This window comes from Grammomys surdaster, unplaced genomic scaffold, assembly GCF_004785775.1.
Source record: "Grammomys surdaster isolate TR1022 unplaced genomic scaffold, NIH_TR_1.0 140, whole genome shotgun sequence".
NCBI classification, from domain to species: Eukaryota; Metazoa; Chordata; class Mammalia; order Rodentia; family Muridae; genus Grammomys; species Grammomys surdaster.
The window spans coordinates 13202368-13221385 of record NW_021604598.1 but is presented as its reverse complement, the minus strand read 5'-3'; the positions used below and the strand labels follow the sequence as shown (position 1 = coordinate 13221385).

General features: G+C 44.2%; 1 protein-coding gene across 1 annotated transcript in view; it reads left to right on the top strand.

Moving 5' to 3' along the window:
* Positions 1–10088: 10088 nt before the first annotated feature.
* LOC114618089 overlaps positions 10089–19018 on the top strand; it is a 47381-nt gene continuing 38451 nt past the window's right edge. The window contains exons 1-6 of the mRNA XM_028763699.1: positions 10089–10219; positions 10760–10807; positions 11319–11524; positions 12686–12844; positions 15066–15156; positions 16807–16895. Of these exons, the coding sequence (XP_028619532.1) occupies positions 10089–10219; positions 10760–10807; positions 11319–11524; positions 12686–12844; positions 15066–15156; positions 16807–16895 (724 nt within the window). The remainder of the gene's footprint in view (positions 10220–10759; positions 10808–11318; positions 11525–12685; positions 12845–15065; positions 15157–16806; positions 16896–19018) is intronic.

Genomic DNA, 19018 nt, shown 5'->3' with positions numbered 1-19018 from the left:
GTCCTTCTCTCATTTAGCTCTATTCCGTCGCAAGGAAGTCCTGGAACTTTTTTTTCTTTTTGAATCAATCCTTGAGGTTCCTTCCTGGGCATTCTGGTGACATATTCATGAGAATACATTTGAAGTCAGGTGTGCCAGGGTACACATCTAATCACAGAACAAAGAGAGGCTATGCCAGGAAAACAGTTTCCTATTAGAATCCATAGTGAAAAAGAGGTCAGGATGGACAAGACCTGGGGAAGAGAGAGGAGAGATGAAAGAGAAAGGAAAAACAATGGATCAAGGATAAAATCATGTTGGCCTTGAAATCAATCCTGCATCAACCCCCAAGGTGCCAGATTCACAGCTGTACCACCACATCAGGCAGTATGGCTTTTTTTTTATTGTTTTTACTGTTTGCTGTGACACATGAACTCACCAAAGGCAAACATGGCTTAACACTAGGCTCAGAGCTCGGAAAATAATGGAGCCTGTCCACGGTATTGTAGCTTCTGTTCCTTGAAAAATGGTAAGTCATTTTCTAAAGGTCAGCTTTTGCCAGGTACGAAGTGAAGATGAGTTGTTCAACACATCACATTCATGTCTGTAGTATCCGTGGGCTGGATGTAGAATTGCAGCCCTCTTAAACAAGCCAGGCTCTGTAGCATTCGCTCTTGCAGCCTGATTTTGCACTGGTTACTATGACATCCTGAGGAAGACACTAGTTCATAGCTCTAGTAGAATATCACTTGCTTCAATAGGTGAATTGATCTACTTGCTGCCACAAGAGGGAGACAGATTTCTAGGCTGGCATGTGTCCCTTGAGACGGTGACAGGATTGGGGACTTGGGTAGGGATAGTTTGGCCTCCAAATTCAGTTGCTCCCTGAGCCTAGCCTATGCTGACTCTTCGACTCCTGGGCACTGCCAGAGTTTCTAATAATCTCGATTGTACTGGGCACTTCACACACAATCATAAACTAGAGCTCCAGGCTTGGGCCTAATTCAGTGTGGCAGAAAAACACCATGACTTGAAAAAAATGGTAGCCCTTTTTATTTAGGAATGCTTGCAGAAAATCAGGTTTCACAATAACCAAAAACTATGATGCTTCAGATGTAAGGGACACTATTTCTACATTTTGTTGTTGTTTTTTGACCAGGGCCTGGAAGCCAGGCCCTTGATCTAGCACTGATCTATACCCTGAAGTGACTCCTGAAACAAGACATAAATTTGCTTCATTAATTGACTAATATTTATTTATTTATTTATTTATTTATTTATTTACTAATGTGCATTGGTATTTTGTCTACACATCTGTCTGTGTGAGGGCGTCAGATCCCTTAAAACAGAAATCACAAATAGTTATGCGTGTCATGTGGTGCTGGGAATTGAATCAGGGTCCATTGATGGAACAGCCAGTGCTCTTAAACACTGAACCATCTCTCCAGCTTTCAAATGATTGAATATTTAAAATGATTCATTTTTTACTATGTGTGTGTATGTGTGTGTGTGTGTGTGTGTATGTGTGAGTGTATGTGTGAATGTCTATGCAGGTTATTGTACAGATGCCCTAGGATTCCAGAGAGGGCACTGGATTTCCTAGAGCTGCTACAGGGAGTTATGAGACAGCATGGGTCCTCTGCAGCAACAACATGTATTATTCTTAGCCATCTCTGCAGCCCTGTATTTTAAGCAGGGTCTCACACTATTGCCCACGCCAGACTAAACCCATGACAATCAGTATGTCTTAGCCTCTCAAGTGTTGGAATTACAGATATGAACCATTATGCCAGGCTGAAAAGAAAAATTTTAGACACTCTCGTAAAGGTGATAGTTGGAAGGAATGGGTCCTAGATTTTACTCACACTCGGCTTCTGAGACACAGAGGCCTGCATTCTAGAGAACAGGTTTCTAGCTGCCCAGATTATGGGAGCCTAGGATAAGGGAAGTACATGCCCTCGGTCCTCATCTTTCTAGAGAAAGCAAGGTAGCATCTGTGGACTTTTACACATTAAATTCCTCTATGAATTCTAGAAACTACTTTTATCTGGGTTTAGTGAGAATAGTCTTATATGAGAGGCAAAAGAGTTTTGTGTATTTTAGCTATACTTGCTATAAAATTCTTTCTCAGTGTAACTGTAGTATCAGCAATTTGGAAGCTGATATAGGATTGAAATTCTGAGGCCAGCTTCTGCTACATAGTGAGTAGTAAGCAAGCCTGGGACACATACTGACCCAGGAGAGAGATGGCAGAGAGACAGGGTCATGGGGAAGAGGAAGAAGAACTCTCAAACTTTTCTGGAATCAGAACCAAAGATAGGCCATAAGTCATAAGCTATAAAACATTTTGTAGCCCAAGGCTGTCTTAGCATAGCTCAAGTCTTAGATTTGTGGAACCTAGTCTCAGAGGCAGTCAGGAGCTTCCTGAGAAAGCTTATGGATAATGGGTTTGCCTGTAACAGCAGGTGCTTCCCACGAGTTTGGTTCAAACAGTGGTTGAGAGGCCGCTGTCAAAGAGGAAGATAGTTTCCAGAAAGAGGCCTCAAAGAACGGCTATGCAAGCCAGTTGCAATCACGTGCTCTTTGTAGCTCTGGAGCACCGAAGTGACCTAGTGGTCCTCCAGTATGAAAGACTAGTGGAGCCAGGCATCAAAGAGGTCTGGGGGACACATGGTATGGTACAGGACTAGTGTACCTGGAATCTAACTCCAGCCAATGCTGCAGCCAACCCAGTACCAGTGTCGGAGCTCAGAGGAAATTTAGGACTAGTCAGGAAGTGACTGCACTGGGTTTCTAGGCATCGGGGAGACCAGAATCTTCCATAAAAAATACAAAAACACAGTTGATGATAATAAGGTGTGGTTATCAGGTAGTCTGAGAAGAAGGCACAGTCCTGTGTGTCGCCATCCACCTCAAATCCTGGGTTGTACACTAGGTTCCAGACTCTGAAGGTAGCTGGATACCTTGACAGGACACTAGGGAATGGTGCCAGGCTGATGTGTTTCCTCTTCCCCAACCCCTGCCACAGTGGATAGAAGTGAGGAAACACAAGCACTCTGGACAGAGATCACTTCATGGAGACCCCAGCACACTGGCTGTGAAAGAGAGCATGTGGTAGGTATGCAGGAATGAAAACAGTGTGCACAACTGGGGGTCACTAGAAATCCAGGAGAGAGAACACAGTGAGGTCTGACTGAGAGGCAACTTAAGGACGTAGTGATTCAAGGACAGCTTTGAGGAATCCAAAGGGCTGTTGTCTATGCTGCTAAGCCTTCTCAGTGTAGGAATGGCTGGCTAAACATAATGTGTTAGTATGGTGAGTTTATTTGTGTGTATACAGGTGTTCATGTGACTGCAAGTATATGCACGCCGAGGCTAGAGGTTGATGTAGGTGTCTTCCTTATTTGCTCTCTGTATGTTGTTGTGTAGCAAGCCAGCCCTTGATTGACTGAGCTATCTCCCCCGCCTGGAGAGTTTAATCTTTATGATAATTCAGCTCTTTGGGGATCCAAAAGAAAGAAGATACAGGAGCAGCCTAGCAACTACTATGTAGGCTGAGGCCTATGTCCTCCCTGTGTGTATTCCTTAGCTGCCCTCCGTGTTTAGACATGAGTGAGTTAGGGCAAGTTCTATGGCAATCCTCAGTCATCTTCAGACGCATGTTTCAGGCTTTCCCACTGAGGCCTTCTGCTGACCCAGCTCAGCCTCCAGGACTAACAAACTCAGAAACATAAAGCAAGAGAAACTAGGGCCTGGTCAGTTGGCTCGGGGGTTACGAGGATTTGTGGCTCTTATAGAGGACCCAGGTTCTATTCCCAGTATTCACATGACAGCTCACAACCAGATGAGATCTCGGTAATCTTAGGAGATCTGACATTCTCTGACCTTTGTGAACACTAGGCATGGAGGTGGTACACATACACACATGTGGGCCAAACACTCATATGCATAAAATAATGATTCCAGAAATAAAGAAAGACCTAAATAGTAATGAGTGAGGGATGTGGTGAGGGAGGGAAGAAAAAGACAGAAGTTACGCTCGCAGTGTGCTATACGTGTTAGGCTCAAAACATAGAGACATGAGGTGTTGGATCTGAGTTGCTGATCTGCGTGGTCTACATAGTGAGCTCCAAGCCAATTGTGGCTGAATAAATTGTGTCACTGTTCCTGAGAGCAGAAGTCTGAGTAAGTTGTGAGGTAGACCATGTAATTTTTTAGGTTATAGAAGACCCTGTATCACTTCTTTCTATATTCTAGTAGTGGTTGTTGGAAAAGCCCATAATTACTCAGCTTATGCCTCATCACTCCAGAATGTACCTTTAGACTGTCTCTGTGTGTGCAAATCCCCACTTTCTTGTGAGGGTAATCGTCCTTACATTAGGGCCTGCCTTAATCTACATGACCTCAATTTTATTTATACAACCTGCATTTCCAAATGACATTACAGCTGAAGGTTCTGAATAGACATAAATTTGGGGGGTGACACACTCCAAACTATCACAAGAACTAAGAACAAATTATAATCAATGTATAATACATTTAGGTGCAATGGCTCTTTCCACATGTCACCTTGAGTGGACCAAGGCTTATCCAGATGCCTGGCTGATCATTCCTTCTAGAGTCTGAGGGTGCTCTGGACAAGTTTACATTCTAATCAGCTGGCTGTCTTTCTCCTGTAGCAGTTTCCTAAATGGAACAATAGCCTTCAGAGAAGCAGAAAGCAGGATGAACTAAGGAAGTGAAACATTTCATCCTTTAAAAACTCATTTTAGATGCAGAGTGCTCTAAAGCAACAGTTCTCAACTCTTGGGTCACAACACCTTGGGGGGCAGCATATCAGATATGTACACTATGATTCTTAACAGTGGCAAAATTACAGTTATGAAATAGCAACAAAGTAATTTTATGGTTGGGTTTATTACCTGAGAAACTGTATTACAGAATCACAGCAGTAGAATGGTTGAGAACAACTGTTCTTTTTTTTTTAATTTCTTTTTTTTTGAACATGAAATGCTTTTTTATAGCATGTTTTACAAGGGGAGGGGGTAAGAGGGTCCAGGTGGTGGAAATGTACAAAATCTTCTTGGCCTGTGCCTTGAAACATGTCATGGCCTATACGGTACACTGCCTTGATTTATGATCTACCTGCTGTTCTTCAGAAGATATGGTACACTGCTTGAGTTATGGTCTCCCTGCTATTCTTAAGAAGATATGGTACTCTGCTTTGAGTCTATCTGCAGTTGCTAAGCAGGATCTTGCTGGATGCAAAAAATGTGGTACATTTATACAATGGAGTACTACTCAGATATTAAAAACAGTCAGTTCGAGAACAACTGTTCTTAACGAAGGTAAAACATGCTACCCTAAGTTTAAGAAGTAAACACTTCAATAGATTTAGTTAAGTCCCTGAAACCAACAAGATTCACAGCAACGTTGCCTTCTGAAAAAGACAGCCGTCAGTTGAAGAACTGCTTAGATGAAACTCCACCAAGGACATGTCCATGGACAATTGTGTTGACAATTGTGAATTGATGTTAACTGTGCCACTGTGGCTGGCACTATCCCTAGCTATATACAAATGCTATATAAAAAGATAGCTAAGCATCAGCCTGCAATCAAGTCACCAAGCAGTGTACCTCCACAGTTTCTGCTTCAGGTTCCTGCTTGACTCCCTGTCTGACATCCCTTAATGAAGGACTGAATGTCACCTGTAAACTCAGGTAAGCCCTTCCTTCCCTTAAGTGGCTTTCTGCCAGGGTGTTCTGTCACATCAACAGAAAAGCAACCAATAGAACAGAGAAAGGCAAGCACTGAGTAGATATGAAAGATGGGGTTCCAAGGATGGGGGAGATGAGTATGAAGAAAAGGGGGAAAACACCAAATCCCAGGAGAAGGGGGCATGGATGACTAGTAAGAAAATTCAGACAGTTGTTCTACACTGAAGATGGCACTCCTAATCATCCCACTGGTTAGAGGTTGCAGCTGAGTGGTTCAGCACTTGCTTAGCATGTGTGGGCCTCTGCAGTGGACCCTAGCACCCCACAAAACAAAATAACATTCAGCATGCATCAGTGACAATACCAGGACGGCAGACTGGAAAAATTAAGGAGGTGAGTCACTGTCCATGGGTATGTATCTTTAGATACAGGGAAAATCAGGAAGTCTGTTTAGTTTGGAGGGATTTACCAAGCACGCTTTCAGCCCTGGTGGCCTTGCCTGCTTGCTGCCTCGCTCTATGACAGGTACATTGTTGGCATTGTCAACCTGCTTTTCTGACCAGCCAGCTTTTGCCTCTATTTGTTTTTCACAGGCAGAAGGAGAAGCCAGCCAATGTGCCCTGTTTCTCTTTTCTGAGAGGTCTGTAGAGACTGCTTCTGCAGGACTATGCTCTGCTGCTGAGACCACAGTGGAAGTTCTCTCCTCCCTAGAGTGAGGGAGCCTCATTCTGTGAGACGCAGGCATCTATCTCACAGCTGGGGTTGCTCTTATGACACTGCCCTTTATTTGAAGGCAGAAGCCACAGGTTAGACTCCAACCTGGAAGTACATTTGTCCCCATCACCTGTTGGCAATGTATTTTTGAGTGACAGATATGTCCATCTGTGTTTCTATGTCAGCCAGCTCCCTAAATTTCTCTCATCCTATTTGAGAGTGTGACTGTCGAGGAGAATACAGAATGGCAGTGAGCGAATCATCACTTTGCAGTCTGTTTAAACTGTCCATACCTATCTCTCCTCATTGTGAGAGCAAATCTGAGTCCAAACTGACCCTGGAGGAGCCCTTCATGGGAACACATATCAGTGGGAACATGGTAGGGAAGTTGATGGACTCTCTGTCACCTGCCTTGCAGTCTGGGGACCCCTTCTTTGTTCCTGCCTTTCCGTATACAAACTGAAAGTTTGCCACCACCAAACAGGTGTTTGACCTGCTGTTTGTGAGCTGAGTGCCCACCTCCGAGATCATCCTTGATGGTCCCATAATGTGCTAAGCTTAAGTATTCTTCCAAGGCTACTGTGGGGACCCTATGATATTAGACAAGCTATACTTCCCCCAATCTGGTCCTGGGGAGTGGGCTGTCATGAGTTGAGAGCCATCTGTGTGGCTGTCTCCTATATTATGCTGAAGCTCTCTGTTTTGAGCCCAATTGTCTGAGGTGCTATGCAAATCAAATCTCCCATTTGTAAAAGAAGTTCTGGAATCTATATGAGGGGACCACAATAGAGCAGAGACGACTGGAAGGACATCTGAGGAACTCTGTGCCCATGGACATATCTGGATTGAATGTATTGGTTCACACATTGCACAAACATATATGAAGCACCTACTATATACAGGGTAAAAATTCTGACAAAAATAGAGCCCCCTGCACTTCTGTTTTTCATCCAGAGTTTTCCTGCCCCTAGATATCTTAGAGGTAGGGGACCAAGACTTTGCAAGTGACATCCTTCCTGGTCTCCTCTAGGTATGGATACTTCTGCTTCCATCCTGAAGAGGATGAGCAAGTAAAGAAGGAAGTGGGCTTCATGTTACAAGGGAAGGCTAATGCCTCCAGAATAAGAATATTTGGGTACCAGTGTTAGAGAATGGGTCTCACATAGCTTTTGATTTCTCCTAGAGTGCTCAAACCTGAATCATTGTCTACAAAGAGAAGAGAGTTACAGGAGATGAGGTTTTGGCAAATAAGGAATGGGAGATGGCAGTGTAGAGACTCAGGCCAGGTCACTGTAGGATCCATCCTCATCCCAGCCCACACCAGGCAGGTGTTTCCAGCTGTCTTCCATCAGAGCCTGAGCATAAGGTCTACAGAGTCCCCTGCACACTTGGACCACACACCTCTGCCCACCATGACCATGTGCATATCTGTCCTGATCATCTTCTGTATGGGAGTCCTCCATAAGGGACCATGGGAGAGCTAAGCAAAGAGAGATCAAGCCTCTGCCTCTGCTCTTTCTAGAGTCCCACAAGCCATCAATACCTTCCTGTAGGGTTGTAGGTCCCATGTCTGCTCCTGCACAGTGCTCTACTGCTTGGTGAGGCAGGATATGGGAAGTGACTCAGCTTACTCCATGCTGCTCCAGGTGGGTGTCAGGCTGTAGTGAAGTCCTAGGACATGGCTCCGAGGTGGGGAAGTGCAGTCTGAGGTGCCGGACAGCCACAGCTGGCTCAGGCAGTCCCTGGGCCTGCAAGGAGGCTGTGGCCATCTAGTTCTCAGGCTCTTCGACATCCAGGAGCCACTGGAAGCTGCAGAAGAGTTGAGAATGGAATGGGAGCCCCACAAGCTGGATATAGCCCAGGGCCCACGGGAAGCAGGGAATAAAAGGAGGAGCTCAGGCTGGTCCTGCAGGGAGAGTCTTTGCCTAGATGGGCTGCAGGCTTGAGCTTGGTGGTGGTCATGGCTGGGAGTGCAGAGAGGCCTTCTATGGGAGATTAGATGGAGGTTCTATAGGTGAAGGCCTTCTCCATGGCTGCTCCCCACAGCGTACCCCCAAGAAAAGAAACAGTCCATGGTATTAAGGCATTTATTATCATGGTGCAAAGCAGATGTGTAAAACCGTACCCACTTGTTCAGGGTGGGCCTGAGATTAAATACTATTGCAGGGAAGAAAGCCTGAGAAGGAAACCTTACTTCATAGTTCCTGTAGGCCTTTAGGTACCTTATTAAAATAAACATCTGTCTTGAGCCTACATCAAAGGTCATGTCCTCTACATGTGGAGTCCTTGAGGTGTTGCCATTATGTGACTGATGGCCACAAGTCTATGGGGGCCTCCGACAGTTAGGGACCTGGTTCCCCAGAACAGACAAAGCTCCTACTGTCCATCAGGGTCCTCAAGCTTTGGCTCAACCCAGGTCGATGCTACCTTTCGCTGTCCCACAGCTTCCTGTAGATATGGCTGGACAAGATTCCTGAGGATTTTTGCCAGTCCTCAGATTTACCCATTCTGAACCAGCTGATGGTGTACTTGCTTCTGAACATGCCCCGCTCAGATCTGGCAGTCTGTGTCCATATGCTCCTGATCCAGCTGAACGACTAAGAAGCCAGTGACTCAGAGAGCAAGGAAGAGAGTCAGGTAGGTGTTTGAGCCCTGTGTGTGAGGTTCAGTACCTGGTGTGCTGGGAGAGGCTTGAGAGGCTCCTGTTTGCAGGAGCAGTCACTCGACCCTGGCCTAATCAGTTCTGATACAGTTGGGGGTTAGCTTTCACCTTTTAAGCTGGTTGATGTGGTTGAGCCAGAAGTTTAAAGAGAGCTACAACTCTGGCCTTGAATTCTAAAATGGTCACAAAGCTGGTAACTGGTCATGAGAAAGACAATTGCCATGCAAGAACTCTGACACTGTGGGGCTGGGAGGTGGCACAAGCACTATGGCTAGGGTTTAAGCTGGGCCTTGGTGAGCAGGGCTGACTTTAGGAGTAGGGATAGAGATGTCATTGTAGGGACTCAGAGTACAAAGCTGAGGTGCTGCCTATATGCAGCAGGTGTTGCCTGTATCCAGACATCCCTTGGAGCAGTGGAATGGAACACACCCATGTATCTGTGTCTACTTGTGTACATGGGAAGTATGAGGGTACCTAGGAGCATTTAGGGAAAACCATGTGTGAAGGGAGACAGTAAGGAGACATCCTCAGAAAGTGACCCACAATGCAGAACCCTGATAACCAGACAGCCAACTGTTTAGAGTGAGCCCGGGAGGCTCATTTGTCCAAGAACTTAGAGAGAGCAGGATGTTCTCTTGTGGTCTTTGGACTACTCGAGGCTCAGGTCTCAAGAAAGACAAGAGTGATGACCATGGAGGGACCTGGAAATTCATGATATTTTCTTGCCTCCACTGCCTCTGGCCATTTGCCCAGAAGGAAACAGATTGACTCAGTACAGCCATGGTCAGAACCAAGCAGGCAAGGTACCCTCTCAGAACTCTCAGACTTTCCCCTAGTTTTGCTCTGTGTGTTTGACACTGTAATGACTGAGGGAGAATTGTAGTGAAAATAACCACTGAGAATGTTGCAGACTTGTGTTTTTTTGAACCATCTATGGTGTTGTCTCCTCAGGGAGAACATAGTGTTCCCCAAAGGATATAAAGGAGCCCTCTAGAGAGGTCTGCATCACTTCAGACATGGTGGTTAAGCTGGTAAACCACCTGGTACCGTTCCTGTGGGGTGGAGACCCCTTCTTTGCCCCGGCCTTTCTGGATGTATACCGAAGTTTCACTACCACACAGCATGTGCTGGATCTCCTGTTGAAATGGTGAGTGCCACTTCCAAGGCCATAGGTCTGAGATTCTCTTCTTGGTTCCTGAAAACACTGTCTCTACTTCTTGTACCCAGAAGTATGGAGTTAAGAGTGCTTCTCTCAGGCTTGGCCCAAGGGAAGTGCTATCCAAATTGAGACCCTAATGAATGTAGCTCTCCTCTGAATCTTAAAGAAATGTTCTTTCTTTTGCCCAACATTTCTAAGGCCTAGATGGAAGCACTTCTCCCATTTGTAGAGAACATTCCAGAGTTCCTATTGAAGTACCCAATATAGATGGGTGGTGAGTAGAGACCTATGGAGGGCCTTCTGAAAGACCTGTGATCACAGAGATGTCTGAATAGAGATGTTCGTGCTCACCCATTGCACAAACATCTTTGATGCCCCTACTCTATGCAGTGAACTAACAATCCTGAGAGCAGACAGAACTTCCAGGTTCTGTATTTTGACTCTTGTCCGGGTAGCCACCTGCTCCCTAGATGTCTTTTAGGTGGGGGCCTGCGATTTTACAGGTGACATCTGTTCTGCCCTCTTTAGGTATGCAGACTTCCACTCGGATTGCATAGAGGATGAACTAGTAAAGAGGTAAGTGGGCTTTATGACAAGAGGATGGATTTGGGTCTCCAGTGTGGGCTCATTTGTGTTCTTAAGGTAATGACAAGAGGATGGATTTGGGTCTCCAGTGTGGGGTCATTTGTGTTCTTAAGGTAAGGAACAGCCAATGCTTTGCTCTCATTCTTCTCCTGGATTCTAGTACCATAAACTATTGTCCAAGCAGTACCTGCAGGATGAGAATTGCATGGGCATGGTTGTTGCAGGGGGTTGAGATGGGGGAGTCTGGGGCCTAAGTGCTGCTGTGAGTCTCTGTCCATACACCAGGCCATGCCAGGAGGCTTGCTCAGCTGTTCTCCACTAGATGCTGGCAGTGAGATGTGTGAGGCTCCCTGCTCACTAGGACCTCACAGCCCTGCTCACAGTACTTCTCTGCATAGGTCTGGATCTCTTTCTTTTACTCCTCCATGTAGACAGAAGCCATGTGAAGGTTGAAGAAGGAAAGGCCTGGCCACTGACTGTGTTGTCCATCCCTTCTTCCCAGTATCCTCTGTTATTTCCTGGACACATGGATAGACAAATATCCTGAGGAGTTTTGTCAGACCTCAGACCTGTCCATTCTGAGAAAACTGAAGGCCTACTTGATTGTGAACATGTCTTACTCAGATTTGAATCTGCAGGTTCATAATCTTCTCATGGAATTGCAGCAAGAGTCCAATGAATCAGAGATAGAGGATGAAGACGACTCAGGTATGAGTTTGTAACCTTGTGAGTGAGGTTCAGTACCTGATGTGCTGGGGATGTCTTCAGAGGCTCCTGTTTGCAGGTGTCACTTGACCCTGGGCTGGGCACATGATGTTTTGTAAGACACTGTCGAGATTCCCAGCAGACATGATCTCCTCTGTTATTAGAAAGGCTGACAGAAGGTCTCATCTTAGGGACCTTGACTCTTGCACCCCGAACACCACTTCCCCTTCTGCACAAGCCTGCACTGGCTGCAGATTTGTCTTCATCCTTAGATCTTGGGAGCCACATATCTGGAGATTCAGAGATTGATGAGTGGGTTCCATCACTGAAACTGTGGCTGGAACCTGATTGGGCACCAGTGACAGGGAGCCCCAAATCCACCAGAATGTTCTGCTATTGGAATCAGTTGTGATATCAGCAGTCCAGCCAGTGCACCTGGTAGCAGCTGTGCAACCTCTGTCTCATCATGGCAGCACATACAGTGGTCTTTCACACATCTAGCCCTTGGTACAGTGGGTCTATCTCCTTAGAGAATGACCCTGTCACCCCCTATCACTAACGGTGGTCTATGTGGTCAGACAGCACCAGTCTGATGTCCCATCCGAATTAATTTCCTGACTTCAATGTAGCAGCTCTTCCTGACTTGTACCAGCTCTGAAGTTCCCCTGAGAAATAGCCTTTTTACTCCTGTGATTTTTTTTCAATGTTTCATGTTTTTAAGTATTGGTTTTAATAAATTTTTAGCGTTTGTTTCATCCCCTAAATTGTGGTTATGATGTTCATTCAGCATGTGTTGACAGGCCACAGCAGAATATCCAGGCAGACTACACTGGTTTGGTGAGAGGCTACAGGGACACAGATTATCTTAGACAGAAAGAGGCAAAAGGTCATTTGTTTGGCAGAGGCCTGAAAGAGGTGCAGGAAAAGAGAAAGTTGAGGCCACTCACCATTTGCTATGGTCCTCATGGCCAATGTCGTGTGCTTTGAGTTCCAATTGACCAGGTGTCTATGACAGAGGTTTCTGGTTTAATTTCAGTAGTGTGTGGAGGCTGGAGAGCAGGGAGGGAGAGGACTAGGAGCTGTTGAGCAGATCACACACCACAGAGTCAGGAAACAGAAGAGAATCAGGGAACTTAGCTGACTTTCTTCTGTGATTCTGTCCAGACCAATGGGATAGTGCTTTGCACCTCCAGTGTGGGCATTCCCTCATCAGTGAACCTTCCTCAAAAACTCCACCCCAGAACCCAGGTGCACTTCACCAAGCTCCAGAATTTTCTGAATGCACTCAGGTCTACAGTGACATTGAATGTGAAGCATACAGAAGTGAGTAGGGTAGAAGAAAGGAAAGGAGGACAGAGCATTGGGTGGCTGGAGCAGCTACAGGCTTTGCAGCTTGATGGAAGTTGGGCTGGAAAGCATTTCCCTGGGAGGACAAGAAGTAGAAGTGCCTCTCAGCCAGTATACACAGGTTCCTTTGTTTTAGGCACAAAGTAATTGTACTGGGGTGAAACAGGGATGGAACTCATGAGGATTCTTATGTGGTCTGTGTTGGTTTCACAGATTTACTCAAGTATCAAGTATCTATATCTTGCAACCAGAATAGTAGTGACCCACTGAACTAAGACTCAAGGGTAGAGATACTTGGAACACAGGGTAGATCTGGTCCAGACTGCCAGAAGGAGAACAGGATCACATTCTGCTGTGGATTCCAGGCAGTGCACAGATGTATCATGCTACAAGAAGATGGAGATGTGCTTCAGAGCTAAAGAGTTTGTTTCTCTCCCATATCATTGTCCAAGGTGGAGAGTTCAGGACAGCTTGACAGCCTTACTGTGGCTTCCTACAAGTGGATTCATCCTGGCCCATTCCCTCTTGCTGCCTGCCTCCTTTCTCTTATTAACTTGTCAAGAGTAGAATACATAGGAAAGATTTTATGCTTTAGTGTCTTTTTTTCCAGCTAGCCAGGTTCCAACTCCATACACTCTGATGCCTGCTCATCCTGAACCTTTACAAGAAGCCAGGGACCAGCCCTTGTCTGACTGATGATGGTGTTATAGCCAGAAGGAGGAGCAGTCATACCAATAGGCCTCCTCCTTCCCATGGCCCTTTCCCATTCCCTCTTGCTGCCTTGGTTTTTCTAGACAGGGTTTCTCTGTGTAGCTCTGGCTGTCCTGGAACTCACTGTGTAGACCAGGCTGGCCTCGAACTCAGAAATCCGCCTGCCTCTGCCTCCCAAGTACTGGGATTAAAGGCATGCGCCACCACTGCCCGGCTCCAAGGCCAGTTCTTTATGGAACTGTCATCGGCTGTGTGTCCTCTCTGGTTCCTGTTACCAGGCTTGGGACTGACAAGCTTTGATCAGCTACCTTCTTAACAGATGCTCAGAGGTGACTCCACAGAGTGATTCCACGATGGAGGTGGAAGTTGTATCTGGCAGAGTGTTGCTCTTAGGAGCAGAGATGGCATGACGTCACCTGGAGTGACATCAGAATGGGATGGAGATGGAGGAGGATGAGAACACAGGTTTCAGGAGTCCAGTGAGCTGGAATGTTGGGAGTTCTTCAGAGAATAAGGTTGGCAGAAAGGGGAGTAGGTTACTCTGCGGCAAGGAAGAGGTCATCTTGCCTGGAGCGTTCTCAGGTTCCTATGCTGGTGTGAGGTCTCTCAAAGCAGTAGTTTCACACAGTAAGGTGTATATCCAAACACACTTTAGTTGCAAGAAAATGACCTTAATCTAATCTTATGAAGATGATAAAGACCTTTAAAGAGGAAATGAATAAATGTCTTGAAGAGATCCAGCAAAATACAATCAAAGAGAGGCCCTTAAAGAGATAATGAATAAATATAAAAGAATGCAGGAAAATATTATCCTAGATTGCTGAGTTCATGGCAAATGGTGTTTTTATTGTAAGCAGAAGTCTTATGAGATTCTTTAAAAAATCAGATAAAGGAAAAAATGTCACACACACTTGGGCCTTTGTATCGTTTATTGCTATTTTAACATTATTAACTTAAAAATATCTCTATATAAGAACAACATTGTTCCCATGTAGGAAACTTTCAAAGACAATGTTGCTGATTGTGCTGGCTTTCAGCTGGTGAGAGCTCTCTCCTTTCCCTGATATAGTACTTTAATTTCTCCCTTCTACTATTGTAGCCACCAGCAGGGGCTATTTACAGCAGAATTGTACATTTAAAATAACTTAAAACCACATTTTAATTTATTTCTTGTGTGTGTACTTGCACCAGAGCACCTGTGTTGTCAGAGGACAACTTATTGGGTTCAATTCTCTCCTACGATGTAGATCTCTGTGAGCTTGGTGGGAATACCTTAATCACAGAGCCACCTCACTGAGTGTGTCCTGGTGTTCTTTACTGAGGTACTTCTGGGAGGCAGTGTGCGCTGTGAAGCAGCAGGAGGCTGTGAGTGTTAGGTTTTTCTCTTTATTTCACAGTATGTTACTCAAGGGTACCCTTTTGCTGCTTAGGCTGTTTCTATTTTTCTCACAGGCCTTTTAACCAGTTAGTCTGTTTGCTCCTGAAGGGTTACTCACAGAGTACTGGATCCATCAACTCTCTTCATCAAGATTTGCTGACAAGACCCGGAGCGGCCTCAAATTCTGTAACATCCAATGGTAAAGAATTCATGTCTCCTTTTCCATCTACCAAGCTCCCACCACCTTGTCACCAATATCTCTCAAAGCTTCAGGAAACTGGTGATTGCAACTAGGACTTGTTCTCCATTCCTGTGTTTTGGTTGAATTTTCACAGGAGAGCCCTGAGGGTTCAAACCACCAGCAGGTGCTGCCCTCAGGCATTGGTTGTGGGGAGAGATGGAGCCAAGGCTGGGCTCGGACTGTGTACACTGACAATCTCTGCCTTCTCTTAACTTTCACTCTCGTTCTCCACTGAGGAGTTTTATTTCCTTAACTCAAACCTTTTCTATGCTGACAGATTTTACAGTAGCCTCCTTTTAGTTCTTTGATGAAAAGTTATATACAATACACTTGATTGAGCACACACTTGCTTCTGATGGTTCTAGAATATGCCATTTCTATACACAAGTTAATTGCTTCTTCATAGACAGACAAATACATGGAACAGACTAGAAAATACAGAAGCACCCAAATACATTTACAAATTGGTAACTCAAGGCAGAGGAAATTTTCAATTAAGTAGGAAAAAAAAGAATTCCTAGAAAAGTTACCCTTATATTTTTACAAAAGAGTAAGTTCCATATGAAATTTTTAATAATACAAAATGAGAAATGTATCAATCCTTCCTATGTAGCAGAAAACACATAGATAAGTGAAGGCCAACCCTCACAACACTCACAATATGTTTGTCTCAAGTGAACAACAAGTCTTCCCTTTACAGGCTATCATCTATATCAATAAGGAAATGCTAGGCTCTGTTAGTTCATCTGTGTCAGGAGTTAGCCTTGGGCTCCAGTCCTCCTGATCCCACTGGAGGAGTATGTGTCAATTTTTCCCGAAACAGTGAGGATCCAAACATGGTGGCAGGCACCATATCACTGGGGCCCACTGTGCTGTGTATGTTGGACCACCTCAGTGGTGGTATGGTCTGCTTACACCTTGCAAACACAGAGAGAAGAACAAGATACAGATGACATAACTTTACTTCCAAAATGCCCAAAGAGTATTTGTATTAACAGTGACATAGTAGGGACATTTGACCCCTTAGAAGACGTTTGACCCGTTAGAAGCTCAAGCATTCTGAAAAAAAATTTTTTGAGATAACTTGTCAAAGTTTCTCTGTATATTTTGATGGTTTAAAGAAGTGGAAGAAGATATAGCCCTCTCCTTTTCCATGCACTCCTAGGAAATATTTGAGAAAACTCTGAATTTGTTCAAAACAAAGCTCATATTTTTCAAAATCTTTTTTTCAACAAGGATTTTTAACATAGGGAAGCAAAATGAGACCGGAAAACAGGCTCCATTGTAAAGAAAATAAAAGTATTTATATTTTACAATAAATGGAAATCGTGTTGCTGTTGAAAATTATCAAAGTGACTCATATTTAGAAGCAAGGCTATAGCAAAAAGAGGAAGGAGAGGAAGGGGAGGAAAATGAGGAGGAAAAGGAAAACAGGAAGGTCAGGGTCCCCATGTGAAGGCCAGTTTACAAAGGATGCTATCCAAGGGCCTTGCCCAGCTGCAATGCTAACCGAATGTTCAAACATTCTAGATTCTGTGTATGAAAGGGAACTGAGGCTGATAATCATCACAACTGAGCCACAAACATGCCCAAGATGAGTCCATGAAGGCTCCGAAGAAGTAGAGGTGTGAGTGTGTGGAGGTGTGCGGGAGGGTCGGAGCATCCTGGTGTATTGTCTGGCAGAAGCAAGCCCTTAGGTAAGAGCTGAAACTCATTTCAACTCTTCAGTTTTGCTCCAGAATTTTATTTGATAGAATCAACTTGCATTTGGTATTTTCTGGCTCCTGTTCTGCCCCTAGCTGGGGAAGTTAGCATTCTTAGGAAGCAAATGTACCTCATTTCTTCATCTGGCCATACCCTCAGATGACAAGGAAACTGAGCTGTATGGGTGAGTAACAAAGCTGAAGGGGATGCTTGTTTGCTTTTCAATTAGACTGTCTATTAAAATGACTTCAGGAGAGTTTTAAACAATTACAAATAGGTTATCCCTAAGTGTTGGATTCAAAAGACACATATGGCCTTGATGTGGATATTTGAGTGTTTCCTAAAGATTCTAACTACTCCTAATAAGGAAGAGTGTAACGTGAGTCCCAGGATCTCAGAAACTTGGGAGAGTTCTATCAGCATTTGAGTATGATTATATACTATGTCTGCAATGTCCTCTATTTAATAATATTAGGTTCTTCTTTCTTAGCTTCCATTAATTGGTAAGTTAAAAGAAACACTACTTGTTATAAGTAATGGTTCACAGAATCCTGTCACATTTGCTACAACTGTCAGTCAGTTCACTCACAAGGTCCTTAGAAAATTGCTCTTTTAGTAAGTACAGGTTGTCTCTTAAAGAATCCCTAGCTCCCCTTTCTTACATATACCCTAAGGTCAACAAACATGAAGGGCAAATGATTAGTCAGAGTAACACACACACACACACACACACACACACTCACACACTCACATTGTAACACAACTTAATAGAATATATAGACATATATATCCTATACATGTATGTACATATATATGATATATATATATACACAAACACACACACACACATATAGTGAATGTAAGAGGAGAGAGAGAGAGAGAGAGAGAGAGAGAGAGAGAGAGAGAGAGAGAGAGAGGAGAGAGAGAGAATAGGAATTTACTAGAATGATTTACAAGGTGATGCCAGGCTAATCCAACAGAAGCTGGCTATGAACAGAGTCCAAGAGTCCAATAGCTGTGCAGTCCATGATACTTGGTGTCTCAGCAGGTTTTCATTATACACTGCAATCCCGAGGAAGTAGGCTCTAAAACAGGCAAAGGGCAAAGCTTCCTTCTCCCATGTCCTTATATAGGTTTCCAGCAGAAGGTGTGGCCCTGATTAGAGGTGGGTTTTCTCAACTCAAACAAACTGAGTTAAAGGTTGTCTTGCTTATATCCCTACTTCAAGACCCAGGTTAAAGGTGCGTCTTCCCAGGTCAAGATCCATACCTCAAGAGTCTGGATTAAAAGTGGATCTTCCTACTTTGAATTAAGGAAAAATCTCTCACAGGTGTGTTCTCCATTTTTAGGCTTTAGTTAATTCCAGATATAGTCAAATTGACAACCAAGAATAGCCATCACAGCAAGCAAACTTTTCTCTGAGAGGAGAGTAGTAGAAGATTCTAAACAGTTTTTTTTCAGTTGGAGTTGTGTCTGTCGCATTGGTAGAACATGGTATTATCGGCTGGCATCTGTAAACGCTGGAAACAATACCTTTAGTAAGAATACAAGTAGAAACCATTTTACTAGATTCGTTTCAAAAATTAGTGTCAACTAATTCTTCAGTTACTTAGCAGGCTGGGAAAATTAGATGTAAATGAAGTAATAAATTCTGGAGGGCAGATGACGAAGGCATTGTGATTCCTTCTGTTCCATGCTGGGACTCGAGTTTTGGTAAATCATAATATTAAGGAAAGAATTAATTCCACATGCCAGTAGTTGTTTTATACCTAATCATCTGAAAAGATGCGATGCGCATAGCAAAGAGTAAGACCCACTGATTGTAGGCTCAACCTGGCACACAGGTGTACTGGGTTTCCTCTATGATTTGATTTTTGGTATTTTTAAAGCGTTTTTCTTTTATATCGTTGACTATTCATATTCTCATTAGAATGCCTGGAACCCTAATGGGGCTGGTTGTGGTTTTTTTTACTTAGGGAGTTATTCTTCTTGCAAACAAAATCATATACTTCTCTTCAGCATTTTCCCTTAACAGTGCAAGTGGCTTAGTGGCTTTCATTATGTTCAAATTAATATGTAAAGAGCTGTATTGGATTTTTGATGTTCCATTTTATTT